The 13,578-nt window shown below is 37.0% G+C and overlaps 1 protein-coding gene across 1 annotated transcript in view; it reads left to right on the forward strand.

Moving 5' to 3' along the window:
* The first annotated feature begins 898 nt into the window (after positions 1-898).
* LOC126824336 (uncharacterized) overlaps positions 899-13,578 on the forward strand; it is a 57,362-nt gene continuing 44,682 nt past the window's right edge. Inside the window, exons 1-2 of the mRNA XM_056101733.1 lie at positions 899-1,002; positions 1,875-1,963. Coding sequence (XP_055957708.1) covers positions 899-1,002; positions 1,875-1,963 — 193 coding nt within the window. The remainder of the gene's footprint in view (positions 1,003-1,874; positions 1,964-13,578) is intronic.

The following is a 13,578-nucleotide window of genomic DNA, read 5'->3' on the forward strand; positions in this document are numbered from 1 at the left end:
AAGATCTAGCTCTTTTAGGGCGGATCTGCAATTGTCATTATACCATGGTTTATTGAAACGTTTTGGTTCAGTCGTGATTTTTGGATGGAATCGCCTGCTAAACTACATCTTGAAGAATTGAAGTGATTAATGCCATGGGCTCATCTGCATCTTCTAACTCTCTGTATCAAAAGAGAAAAGACACAAAGATTCAAATAGAGGCCAATCAACCTTATGCAACTTCCACCTCTGGGGTCTTCCGACCGGAGAGGGACCATTTTTATCAATTAAGATAGAAAAATGGTCTCTACCACATAGTTCTTCATTTACTCTCCATGTAAAATCCCGAAACAGGACCGGGGAGCAAATGGTGAGATCTAGGGAAGAACACGAATTTGTGGCAGGATGTAGATAAGTAGGCGAGTCACCATTTAATAAACACTAATTATGAAGGTTAATGAAGTCCGCTATTTGTTTACCTCTGTTGTTATCATCTGGATTAAGATGTAAACTTGGTGGAAGATATACAGAGCAGAGTGTTATGGGAATAAGCAAAGTCACCCTTACTGCAACTGCCTGTAAAGGCGAGTTTAGGGTGACTTGACTCTGAGGGATATCTCCATTAAGAATAATATAAACACCCCCATGAGCTCTACCATCATTAATTGACTATTGATGATAACTAAGAAAATATCTAAAAGACAAAGTGTCAGAATTCCTCCAAAAAGTGTCCTGTAAACAAACAGCTAAAGGGTTGTATTGTTGATTTTTGAATTAAAAGTTGGACTTCATTAAAATTTGGTTTGAAACCACGACAATGGGGTTGTCCGCTCGCGCACTGATTCTCAGGTTTTTCCACTGGATTATGGGTTACTCCAAGACGTCATTGAGTTACTCTTTCACAGCAGACGGCAAAATCATGGCGGAAAATAATTACGGTCGATTTACTGTTGGAAAATTGAAAGACGAGTTAGCTAAACGAGGTGCATGGACAACGGGCAGAAAAGAGGCACTTATTGAGAGGTAAGTGTCATCGAGTAAACATTAGCCTATAATAACCTAATTAAGCCCTGTTCCCATTCCAGCGACTGCCTTATGTTCGTACGCTTCACAAACCTGCGACCCACTTTCAAGTTTATAAGCGGTTCAGACGTTCATTCGTCGGCATTTAGAAACAAACAAATTACACCCGTAGGTATAGGTACGGATTTGGCATTACTCACATTGTCGGTAGTGTAATTTATTGATTTTCACAGGCCTTAGCTACTCGAGCTAGGCCTTAGCCTATCTATAGCATATCAACTAGCCTAGGCAAGCCCACGAAAGTTTTAAATCTGAATAGGCCTAATTCATTAACTAGGCCTATTTTAACTAACAATAACATGGAAGTTATTACACTGACTCAGAGACACTGTTGTCAGTGTATATCTTAGCTTGAAATAAGAAAACTTAGCCTATAGGCCTAGTATTCTGTTGTGCCACAGTATTTTGGATTTCTGCATTCAACTTGATGAGAGAGTTAATATTAATAGTCCTAAAGTACAATTATTTGTGTACGCATGTAGATAGCATGCTGATTACCATATATTATTATTAATATTATATAGATAGGCCTATTATTATAAACTTTGTTCCAAATTCCAAGTGGTGATTGACTTGCTTTGTGGTGTTTATAGAAGCCTTGTGTTCTAAATTAAATTTTAAGACAATGTATATTATGTGTTCTAATAAAATTAATAATTAATAGCTTTAGAAATCCTGTTATCCATCTTCCTGAGTACACAATTCCACAGTGGCCTAGTTCAGGATTTCGACAACTTGTATGTGAACACAGATCAACATTACCAAAAATTGATAGATGTCAATTGTCAAATAGATGGTTATTTTAAATACAGAATGGTATCTGATCATGGGATGGCCCATGATTTAAAAACACTGCAGAAAGGAGAGGAGTTGATGGAAAGTGATCGAGTTTCTGCATGCAGTTTATGTGAAATAGATACTTGTATTTACTTTACAGAAATTGTTGCTGCTGCAATGAAAAAGAAGGTAATTTGTGAGCTTAAATCTTTATTTATGTTATAATTTAATAGGGAGAACTGGTGAGCTGATCAGGGAATTTTGTTTCCTGTTTTATTGGCTAGATATTAAAAGCCTATCTCTGTCAATCATGCCAATCACATTATCTGCATTGCATTTTTAGTAAACAACAATTAGATTTCTGGTAAAAAAGAAATGATCAGATATTCTGAAATTACTCCTGATGTATTTCTTATGAACATTGATAGACATATTCTTCTTTGCAAGAGATACTTTATTACTTTTGTTGTATGTATACATGTATAGATTGATTAGTAGACTTACAGGCTGCAGCTCATGTAAAGGAATCATTCAATTTCCTAAATATAATATCTGGCACACCATTATTGAATATCCATATAGTATTAAGAAAATCGGCCCAAATGAAACTTATGCATTTTATTATAGGTAACTTACAACTATAAACTCAGCGTTGAAAAAAGTAGTGGTGAAATTGTAAATAGTCACTGTGAATGTCCTGCTGGTAAAGGCCACATGGAACCTGCAAACATCTGGCTGCAGTTTTACTGATGCTGGTTCAATTCATTGAAGATGGGCAGTGTAAAATCAAGAGCAGTTGTACTGAGAATTTGCAATCTTTCCACATGCCAAAAAGGCAATATGAAGGTAAGAGAATATGTTAAGATACAAAATTTTCATTTCCCTCTTAGTCAAGGAATCTTGGGCAGAGTTAGGGGTTTTATTTTTACTTACATGTATGTCCTTGGTTGACAATGTAATTCCTTAGCAATAGCATGTCCTTGTCTTAAGCTATCTATTTAAGCTAAATCGGCCAATTGAAGGTCTTTTTTCAGACCTTAGATTTTATATAAATTATTAATAAGACATTAATTAACTACCAAGATCAACACAATGAATCATGAATGATCAATGCCATGATTGCCATCAGATATCACTGATATTAAGTAGATTTAAATACTTTTGCGGTTTATTATTGTAACAATGACAATCAGAGCTAGACTCTCAATGTGTCGTCAATAGCCAGGCTCCGAGTGAAGTAATTTGACTGAAATTTTCAACATATTCCCTTTTCATTATCTATTTGTTAACTATTATATCAAGAACTGTCGGCTCTTTATCTAATCTTACCTAATGCCAATGCCCCTTTAATAAAATTTTGATTTATTTTCAGGATCCCCAGTAAAATCAAGAGAATTTCCCTGCATCAAAACAACCTTGTTTAGATGATCCACGTCCTTCAGCGCATCGCAACAAGCCTGGCTTTGAAGCTGATGTTAGGAACCGTGTGTACAACTACTGCTCTACAGAACAAACTGATTTAACGATCAAATTTTTATATCCCAAAGCTGATATTTTAACTGCAGTTAAAGACCATGATTATTTAATGTTACCATATACTCAATATTGGGTTGACAGTTATTTTCAGATAAAAGATGCTGAAGCAATAAAGCTAGAGGCAGCTACAAGGAGACAGGGTTTGTGTTCAAAATAGCATGATGCCAGGGAGTGGCGTTTGACGGCATCTCGAATTGGGAATGTTATGCATATGACTGCAAGACGAAATATTGACAAACTTTGTGAAAGTATTTGTTTTCCACCTGTTCTTAGTGGCCCGCCTGTAATACATGGTCTTAAATTTGAAACTGTTGCATGCAAATTTTTCAATGAAAAAATGGGTTTCATTGTGTCTAAATGTGGAGTTTTTGTGCACCCAAGTTATCCGTATCTTGGTGCAACTCCTGATGGAGTAATTGATGATAATAAAATAATTGAAATTAAATGTCCATATACAGGAAGGGATTTAAATATTGCTCCGGGAAAATATTTCCCTTATCTGGAATATTTGGATGGTAGCAGCAAAGTCTGGCTTTCTAGAAACAGTCGATATTATTCTCAGGTACAAGGACAGCTTTATTTATCTAAACACCAGTTATGTTTTTTTTTTTAATATCTACACACAAAGATCTTTATATAGAAAAAATAGAAATTGACAATGATTATTGTAAAGGTTCTTTATTACCTAAGCTTGAATTATTTTATCATAAATATTTAAGACCTTATATTGCATCTCATTTATAATTATAACAATGGTGATATGTATAATTACAACAGTTCTGTAAAACAAAATTAATCAATTTGATATCAGATTAAACAAGACCTTATATAAAGCATCCCTTTTATAACAACGGTGATATTTACAATTTCTACTGGATCACTACTGGGCTAAATCAAATGCCTTCTTATATACATCACATATTTCCATTGACTAAGTATATGTCATGTTGTTTAAAGGAATGTACAATTATCCTGTTTCACTTAAAAGTGTCAGGGTTACATTTATGATAAAGTAGCCTACAGCGTCCGGGGGGGGGGGGGTGGAGTGCAAAATATTTATATGCGATAATTAAATAGTCTTTTTTTCATGTTTTTTTTTAATTTTTAAATAAAAACGGGTCATGCAGTGCTTTTCAGGTTACACATGATTGTCTGAGAACCAGAATATTTTTTGTAAGGTCTTATAACAATGGTGATACGTACAATATCTAAAAATTAGAACATGATTATTATATTGATAAACAAAGTTGCATGTTACTTGTCTGGTTCCACAGAAGTGTTATCTCTTGAAAGTTTTTAATAAGAGATTTTCTCTTTTAATTGCCGCTACCATCATTCATGGCAAGTTAAATATACATTACTCAAGTGTGCTACATTTACCTATAATTGCAGGTCTTTCTTTTGGCATTAAATGTTATAATAAATTATCAGACATTTATTAACATACACAATCAATGCACACATCTTGTCGAAACTACAGACATTGGTAACTTGGCTTACAATAAAGTAAGTTGAATAAAATTTTCAATATATTCATTTTGCATTATCTATTTTTAAACTATCATAGCGAGAACGATCGGCTCTTATCTAAATTTTACATAATGTATTTTTAAGAAAAATGTACAATGCAAAGATTGTGTACTATTGTTATTATTGTTATTATTAATATAGGTATATGTTATGTTATACAAAAGGCTTTATTTATGATATTAAATACATGTAGTTACAGTAATAAACACACTATTATATTACAGGCCTACTAGATTTCTTTGTTTGATCTATTGGGGGGGAATGTGATTAGGCAAGTCTGTTGACAATTGATGGACGGAAATTTGATAGCATATAGCATACAAATACAATTCTTGAACCAAGAGCTCGTTTGCTGGCAGGCAGATCTTTTTTCAAAATTGTGTAGGTTTTGCCTAAACCTATCACTCTTTCGACATGAATTCTCTTTGAAGCAATTCGACGATCATGTATGACTTGTTCAGGTTCTAGTTGCGACTTGCCTTTCAACATTGTTGGGGTGTTGACCAAAACATTTTTGGATGCAAAGATATCCTGGACCATAATACCCCGGTCAGCCATTATGCTATCCTTTGATTCAAACATACCATTATTATTGACTAGTGTGGATCGTCAATTATTTGTCTGTCACTAGCTGATCCGCCATAACTGTCACTGACATATGATACAAAGTCCTCGAGGTGAACAACCGATTATGGTTTTCAGTATGTTTTTATTTTTGTACGTAGAAAATGTCATACTTTGGGCATCAACATTCTGTGGCTTTGAAATAGGAATTTCTGTGGCGTCTAGTACTACACGTGTTGTAGAAAATGCAGATTTAAAGTTACTGGGCATATTCTCTTGTACAATAGATTTTTCGAGCCAAATATTGATTTCTTTTAATTGGAAATATAAAAAATTGATCCATACATTAATTAGTTGTGAAACGGTACTTTCACTGACTTTGAAAAAAATACTGAGTTCCAAATCTTCCTTGGCTTGTCTTAATTTCATGAGAGTTAAGAAAAGTTGATCCTTAGGTTCCAACAAAGAACACTTATAATTTAAATAAAAAACTACAGGGCCAAGAGAGTAATATTTAATGGCTCTTGGATTTTCACAGAAATTTTCAATGGAGAACTTAGAATTTATATCTGACAAAAGGTGACATTGAATTTCAACATTATAATTTTGGGATGGTTCACAATCAACATACACGGCAACATCAACGCAAGAGTGATCAATTACAATTTCATTGATGACTTCATTCTCTTCATTCTGTAACATTACCGGGTTAATTGAAGCTTCAAAGACTCTCCTCAACTTTCTCCTTGGGCATACAGACTTTTTGAATGTAAATAACGATGGAACAGCATCCTTTTTCAAATAATTTATCATCGAGTTGCCCAGAGTCTCAATCTTTTGGATGACGAGTGTTATTTTATTTATTATTTTTTCTGAACAGACCTAGCCCTAATTTATTCTCGTATGGGGATTTGAACAATATTAAATTCAAAACCTTAATATATGCATTTTGCATCTGAGTGCAAAGATGATGAACATGTATGTAGGGGTCTATGTTTTTATTATTTTTTCTTACCGAGAAGTGTACTTGTATAGTCGTCATTGGTAAAATGATCTTTACAAACACGATCGTGCTCCCCTGGTTGCCATAATTTTCCAGTCTGTTGATCATTCCGCTTTATTGCAACAATCCATCTCTTCCGCAGTATTGGATCTTTCGGAAAAGTGTGCCCACCTTTTGAGTTTTTGCAGTTTGGTACACAGCAATACTGCGGCATTGTGCGTCTTTAGAGTTTAGATGTTTACATCATAGATCGTATGTTGACATAAGGCCGTGAACTATAATCCATAATTCATGCGCGCCACCTGGTGAGCTCCTCAATTTAGAATTGTCGGGGATATTATGATCTGATATTATGCACATTTTCCCTTTATTTGGCCAGTTTAAATCTGTCTAAACAGAGATGCTTTTGGTAGATACTTTTACTGCGCCTGCAAAAGACTTCCCTTAGGATTGAACGGGAAATAGCACAGTTAGATCTACTTGCTTTCTAGCATTATAATATGGTATTTTCCTCTCAGACATTACCTGCTGAATTCTTTTTTCTTTTTACCATATTGGACATTCGCGAGAATAAGAAAAGTGCTTACCCTTGCAATAGAGACAACACAATTCCGCATGGTAGGTAGCGCTCTCGTGGCCATTATGACCACAACGAGCGCAGGTGTCCTTACCTCTACAGACGGTCTTGCTATGTCCTAATTTCTGACATTTGTAACAGCGTAGGGGTTACTGATGTAAGAATCAACAGGTATGTTAAGATAGCCTGTCTTGAGAGTCTTAAGAATGTCGGGACGATTGAACGTGGGGATATAGGTGCTTGTAGGAATCACCTTTTCTCCCCCGCGTTCACTGATTCTTTTTACATATGACACGCCTTGAGAAGAAAGGTATTCTCGCTGCTGTCTTCAAGATCCCGACAGCGAATTACGCCTCTATTGGAGTTCAATGACCTATGTGGTAAACCGTGATAGGTGTATGTCTGCTAAGAATGTTGATTTAACCAACATTCTATCAAGAGAGTTCCATTTTTGAGTTTTGTAATAGCCGTGGACTCACCGGCCAAGCCAACAATGCCCTTGGTTATTAAAAATGGTGAAACTTTTGAAAGGTCTGTAGGGGGACTCTCAATTAAGAGAAACCTCGGCCATGCCTTTAAACTTTTCTTTGGGTTGTTAAGTAAGTTAGAAACGTCCTCAGTGTTCGGACGTTTCTGTTTGTTATTGACTGGGGTTTGGGGAATCCATAGATGATATTTTTTTTATTCACTCCTCGCCGTCCCCCAGGTAGGTACTACCCTGCTTACGGGGGGGGGGGGGCTAGCACGGATATCCGACGCGTGGCCTCGGGGCTCCACGAGGGAGGGGTATACTCAAGCCAGAAAGTTAAAATACTTGTCTAACCTGATTGACCCAAGCCGCTGCTATGTAGAATGTACTCCAGGATACAAAGGTAAACTTGCTGAGTATAAAAACCAACAAAGCAAAAAAGAGAAACGTACATCCTACAGAGCTAAAACGACCAAAGCCGATTGATCAGAGTGAGTCATCCTGACCTCCTGTCTAGGTGAACCAAGGGCCAAAGTAATGTGTTGCAGAGAAAGGGCTCAATCACCAGGATTCCACTCTCCACCGACACGGGTCGCAACGCATGGCAAACACGTTGCCCCATTACAGGGATCCTTTTAGTCGCCTCTTACGACAAGTTTTTGATTTTAATAATGGCGTAGCATGTGATGCTTTTAATAAGATTTATATCGTTAGTACTTTGTTTGACCAGAAATCTAGGCAAGGTTCGGGATGATTTTATTGCTAATGGTTCTAAATCCTCGGTAGACATACGCTTAGTAGCACGAGTCTTCTTTGTTTGAGAAGCCATTTGACTGATTGAAAAGATTCATCCCTGCCTGCTCTCCAACCACCGAGCATTAGAGCGTATATGGACTTTGCCAAATTTCGACAGAAAAAATTCAGCACGGTAGGCATAAGGTAGCTTTGTGTGACACTGGCTGGCTTTAAACGTCCTAGTTAGATTTGATTCAATACGTACGGCACAATTAGGTCGCTCCGTGTGACACGGGCTTTAAACTTCCTAGTAATGGCCTATCACACGATTGCGTGTGAGAGAAACGTAGACCTATGGGTTGCGCATAAAAATTAATAAAATCCGTCGTTAACGTTAGTTTGATCATAATACTAGTGTTAAAGGTCGAAATGTTTTCTTTCATCTAGTACACGCTCCATCAGTGATATTGATATATTCCTTGTAAGTCTGGTGGTGTCTTTATGCGCCCACATTTTCATGTGGACGTATATTGTCGTCGACCCTGTCCGTCCGAACGTCCGTCCACAATTGCATTTTATCCGATTTCAACGAAACATGAAATGTAGGTTTATCTCCCTTAGATCTCGGTGCCTTTCGATATTGGCATGTATCGGACCGTAACTTCATGGATTATGGCCCCTGGTTGTACGAAAAATCGCGTTTGTAGCTTGTGGACCCTATAGAGGTCACAATTTTTATCTGATTTTGCTGAAATTTTAAAAAAATAAGTTTATACCTCAAAGATCTTGGTTCCTTTCAATCTTCGCGCATATCGGACCATCACGTTTAAAAAACCGTTTGAATATATCACCGTCACACCTTAATGGCGGTGGAGTTCGAATTCCGTGAAAATCGGACCAAAACTGCCGGACAAAATGGCCGCCCCTCGTACGTAAACAGTGTACAAATATGGTATATCAAGATTGTGGACCCTCTAGAGCTCACAATTTTGATGAAACTTGAAATACGTGTTTATAACCCAAAGATCTTGGTTCCTTTTGATATTTGCGCATATCGGATAGTAACTTTCTGAATTATGGCCCTTGTCTGTACGAAAAATCGCGTTTTTTAGCTTGTGCTCCATCTAAAGTTCACAATTATTATCCGATTGAAAAAGAAACGTGTTAATATATCACGGTTACACCGTAATGAGTTCGAATTTCGTGAAAATCGGACCAAAAATGGCCGCCCCTCGTATACCGGTGTAAATATATGGTATATCAAAGTTGTAGACCCTCTAGAGGCCACATATTTTTTTTTTCGATTTTGATGAAACCTTAAATTTAAGCTTATATCACAAAGATCTTGGTTCCTTTTGATATGCGCGGATCGTAACTTGATGGTATGGAAAATCGCGTTTTAAGCTTGTGTTCCCTCTGGGGGTAACAATTTTTATCCCTGGAGGTCACAATTTTCACCTGATTTTGATGAAACTTGAAATGCATGTGTATAACCCAAAGATCTTTGTTGCTTTCGATATTCGCGCACATCAGATCGTAACTTCCTGAATTATGTCTACTGATTGCACGAAATATCGCGTTTTTAGCTTTTGGTCCCTCTAAAGGTCACAATTATTAACTGATTTAAAAACAATTGTTCGAATATATCACCGTTAAATGGTAATGTTGGTTGAAATGCTAGACAAAATGGCCGCCCCTCTACGCAAATAGTATAAACATCTGGTATATCAAGGTTGTGGACCCTCTAGAGGTCACAATTTTGATCCGATATTGACGAAACCTGAAATGCATGTTTATGACCCAAGTATCTGATCGTACCTTCCTGAATTATGGCCCTTGATGTTACGAAAAATCGCTTTTTGTTTAGCTTGATCTCTATCCATCTCTTGCAAAATGTGGGCGTATCCACATCTAATAATCTTTACCCACACCTCCTCCATACACACATAAACACTCAAACTCACACAGAAACGAAACAAACAAAACAAACAATAACATCAGAAGTAATCCCGTTGATATTTCAACTTTTTATGCGTTGGGTTTTTTAATTGGGCAACCTCTTAATAACCATAATTAAGTAGTTTGTTTATACGGGAGCAAAACACATTATTGTTTTTTACCATGGCTCAGCAAGTAGCATATTTTATACTGAACATATACTTGAACATCGTATAAATTTATAGAATAACATACAGATTGTATAGAATTCAAGATCGCACATCAATTATTCGCAGAGTTATTATCCTTGTCATGAAACTCTGTAATCCTACTGATATTCCTACTGAAAGTCGCACGCCAATGGAGCCGCGGTGGCCCAGGGGTAACAATGGCACTGCAGTATGCTACAAAAATTGTATCGCTGCCTCATCATATTTTATTTAACACCATATTTAGACCCTATCATGAACATCTATATTTACTGAAAACTAATGTTATCCCATCATTCGGTATTCGCATTCAACCCCTTTTGTCTCGGGCTGGTATCAGTCATGACAGTATTGCGAATACCCCTTTCTTTGAGACACCACCATGGTCTGTATCTCCGCCCAAGATCGATCTAGATCTTACAAAAAATAAAAAGAAAGATACTAGTTCCACAGTGTTTCAGTCTCTCCCCAGAGAGTTAAGGTCTAAATATGGTGAATATGCTCGAATTTATACAGATGGTTCCAAAGATAGCTTCGGCTACTGTCACGCCATCTGAGACCATTTCTGTTCGTTTTCCTCCTGCTTCTTCCATATCTACCGCTGAACTCCAGGATTTGGAGTTCGTTAAATCCTCTTCGTCTTTAAAACACATTATTTACTAATTCTTTGTCCTGTTTACAATCTCTGCAACACATTACTTTGGCCCATGGTTCACCTAGACGGAAGATCAGAGTGGCCCACTCTGATCAATCGGCTTTGGTCGTTTTAGCTCTGTAGAATGTACGTTCTCCTAACATCAATGCTTTGTAGTTTTTGCACTCAGCAGATTTACCTTTGTGTCCTTAAGTACATTCTGTGGAGCAGCAGCTTGGGTCAATCAGGTTGGCTAAGTATTTATACTTTCTGGCTTGAGTATACCCCTCGTCAAGCCCTGAGGATTGCACTGGTTATCCGTGCTAGTCCTCCCGTTGGTAGGCAGGGCAGTAAGCTTGGGGACTACGAGGGGTGAATAATAATTAAAAAAACAAAAATACGTCATGGATAAATAAGAGTTAAAAACAGAAGTCCTAATACAGAGGACGTTTCTAATTTATTTAATGTTTACATGTAAGGTATTAAAACCTTGGCCGAGGTTTCTCTTGATTGAGAGTCCCTCTATGGATTTATCAAAAGTTTCACCGTCCTTGATAGCAAAGGGCATAGCTGGCTTAGCCGCGGTCAGCATGCTACCATGTTGCTTAAATAATCAACATTAGCAGACATTCCTATCAAGGTGTCTCCTCATATGTCTTTAAATCCATGTATACCTTTCTCCTTAGGGTGTTCAACTCGTTAAACGGGTAAGTATAAATGTAGTTTTATGGTATGTCAGTTCCAATCGGTCTATATTGCGCCAAACATAATACGGTGATTTTTACGAGACAGGCTAAAAAAAAAATATATATATATCACAGAAAAACATTATATGCATAAAAAAAAACAATATCACAGTAAGTAGAAATTAAAAATAAAACACATCTTTTATGCATATAAATATTTAAATACAAAAATGAAATGATATATATACAATTAAAATTTATGATAAAATCCTGTCTCTTTTAAAAAATCTAACACTTTACCATAAAAACCCGGTTGGGCAAACATGTGATGTAATGATTGACAAGGGTAAAAATGCGATTTAATATCCTTGAGATGCTTGCACTCAATCAAAATGTGCTTAACCGTCAAAGGAACATGACATTGTTCACATTCTGATTGAGGCTCTCGCTTTAATATAAAAATGTGAGTTAATGTGACCAATTCGAGAGCGACACAAAACAGCTTCGTCTGCCCTGTTGGTTCTATAGGAACTTTGCCAGTTTCCTAAGAGAGGCTAGGTGGTCACGGTGGCAAGTTGGTAAGACGCTGGTTCGCTAGCCCAGAAAGTTCATCCAGATTTTCCGGCGTGGTTACCCCTTGTGAGTGACGCAGGACAGAGGGCCTGACAAGGACAGGTGTCTAGTCATTCGGATGGGACGAATAACCGAGGTCCCGTGTACACATTGGTTTGTACCTAAAAGATCCCTTGACAGTTGGAATTTGATATAAAAGTAGGCCGTAGTGCCGCTGTCCGCTCAAAATTTCCCTCATTGCACACTGTATGGCGTATACCCGTCTTCATTAGCCCAGTTCGGAGCAAAAAAGTAGGACGTTAACCCCATTTCATTTCTAAAGTGATGAAGTTTATTTGTGTCTGCAAGATCCCAAGACCGTTGTCAGCATTCATAAATAAATTGGTTGATACATGCTTTAAAATCTGTAAAGGGTAAAAGGAATTGTGATATGGGAACATCTAAAGCAGTCTGCTTGATCATTCCTTTTAATATCAACATGACTGGGGACCAAGCAAAGGATAATGTCCTTGCCGATAAACTCGTGCGATAGTAGCAGACGATAAATGTCTGTTACTAATGGGTGTACAAGTTGCTTATTGTTTATTGCCTGTAAAGAGGACAAAGGATCAGAAAATATGACGTTTTTTAAATAAGAAGATGATTGAATGAACTCCAATGCATGAAAGATGGCGAGGAGCTCAACAGTTAAGATTGAAGCAGCGGGTGGAAATCTGATAGACATGATTCCAGATGGGGTGATGGTAGCTTAAAGGACAATATTGGTGCCAGTCATTATCAAATATGTGATAGAACTGGTTAAACACGTTCCAAATATCATTTTATCACAAGCTCAACAGTTAAGATTGAAGCAGCGGGTGGAAATCTGATAGACATGATTCCAGATGGGGTGATGGTAGCTTAAAGGACAATATTGGTGCCAGTCATTATCACATATGTGATAGAACTGGTTAAACACGTTCCAAATATCATTTTATCACAGAGATCATTGCAACGATAGATGAGTAATCAATGTTTCAACAATATAGGAAGTGACGAACGCAAAAGGAAAACACGGGTTATCCCTCTATTTAACTGACTCACGTTTCGGGTGATAACAGATACATGGGCGAATTTCTGCTCACTAATAATTCCTTTGAAGACCAAAAGTTGTTGTAGGGACTGTGAAATGATATCTGACAATTCATAAACAAAATTGACTGTCACTAGATAAGAGAACATGAAAGAAAAACAGAAAAAGTCCGTGCATTACCATGTTTTTATAAGTATAGAATGAAAAAACACC

This window comes from Patella vulgata, chromosome 6 (genome assembly GCF_932274485.2).
Source record: "Patella vulgata chromosome 6, xgPatVulg1.2, whole genome shotgun sequence".
Classification (NCBI taxonomy): domain Eukaryota; kingdom Metazoa; phylum Mollusca; class Gastropoda; family Patellidae; genus Patella; species Patella vulgata.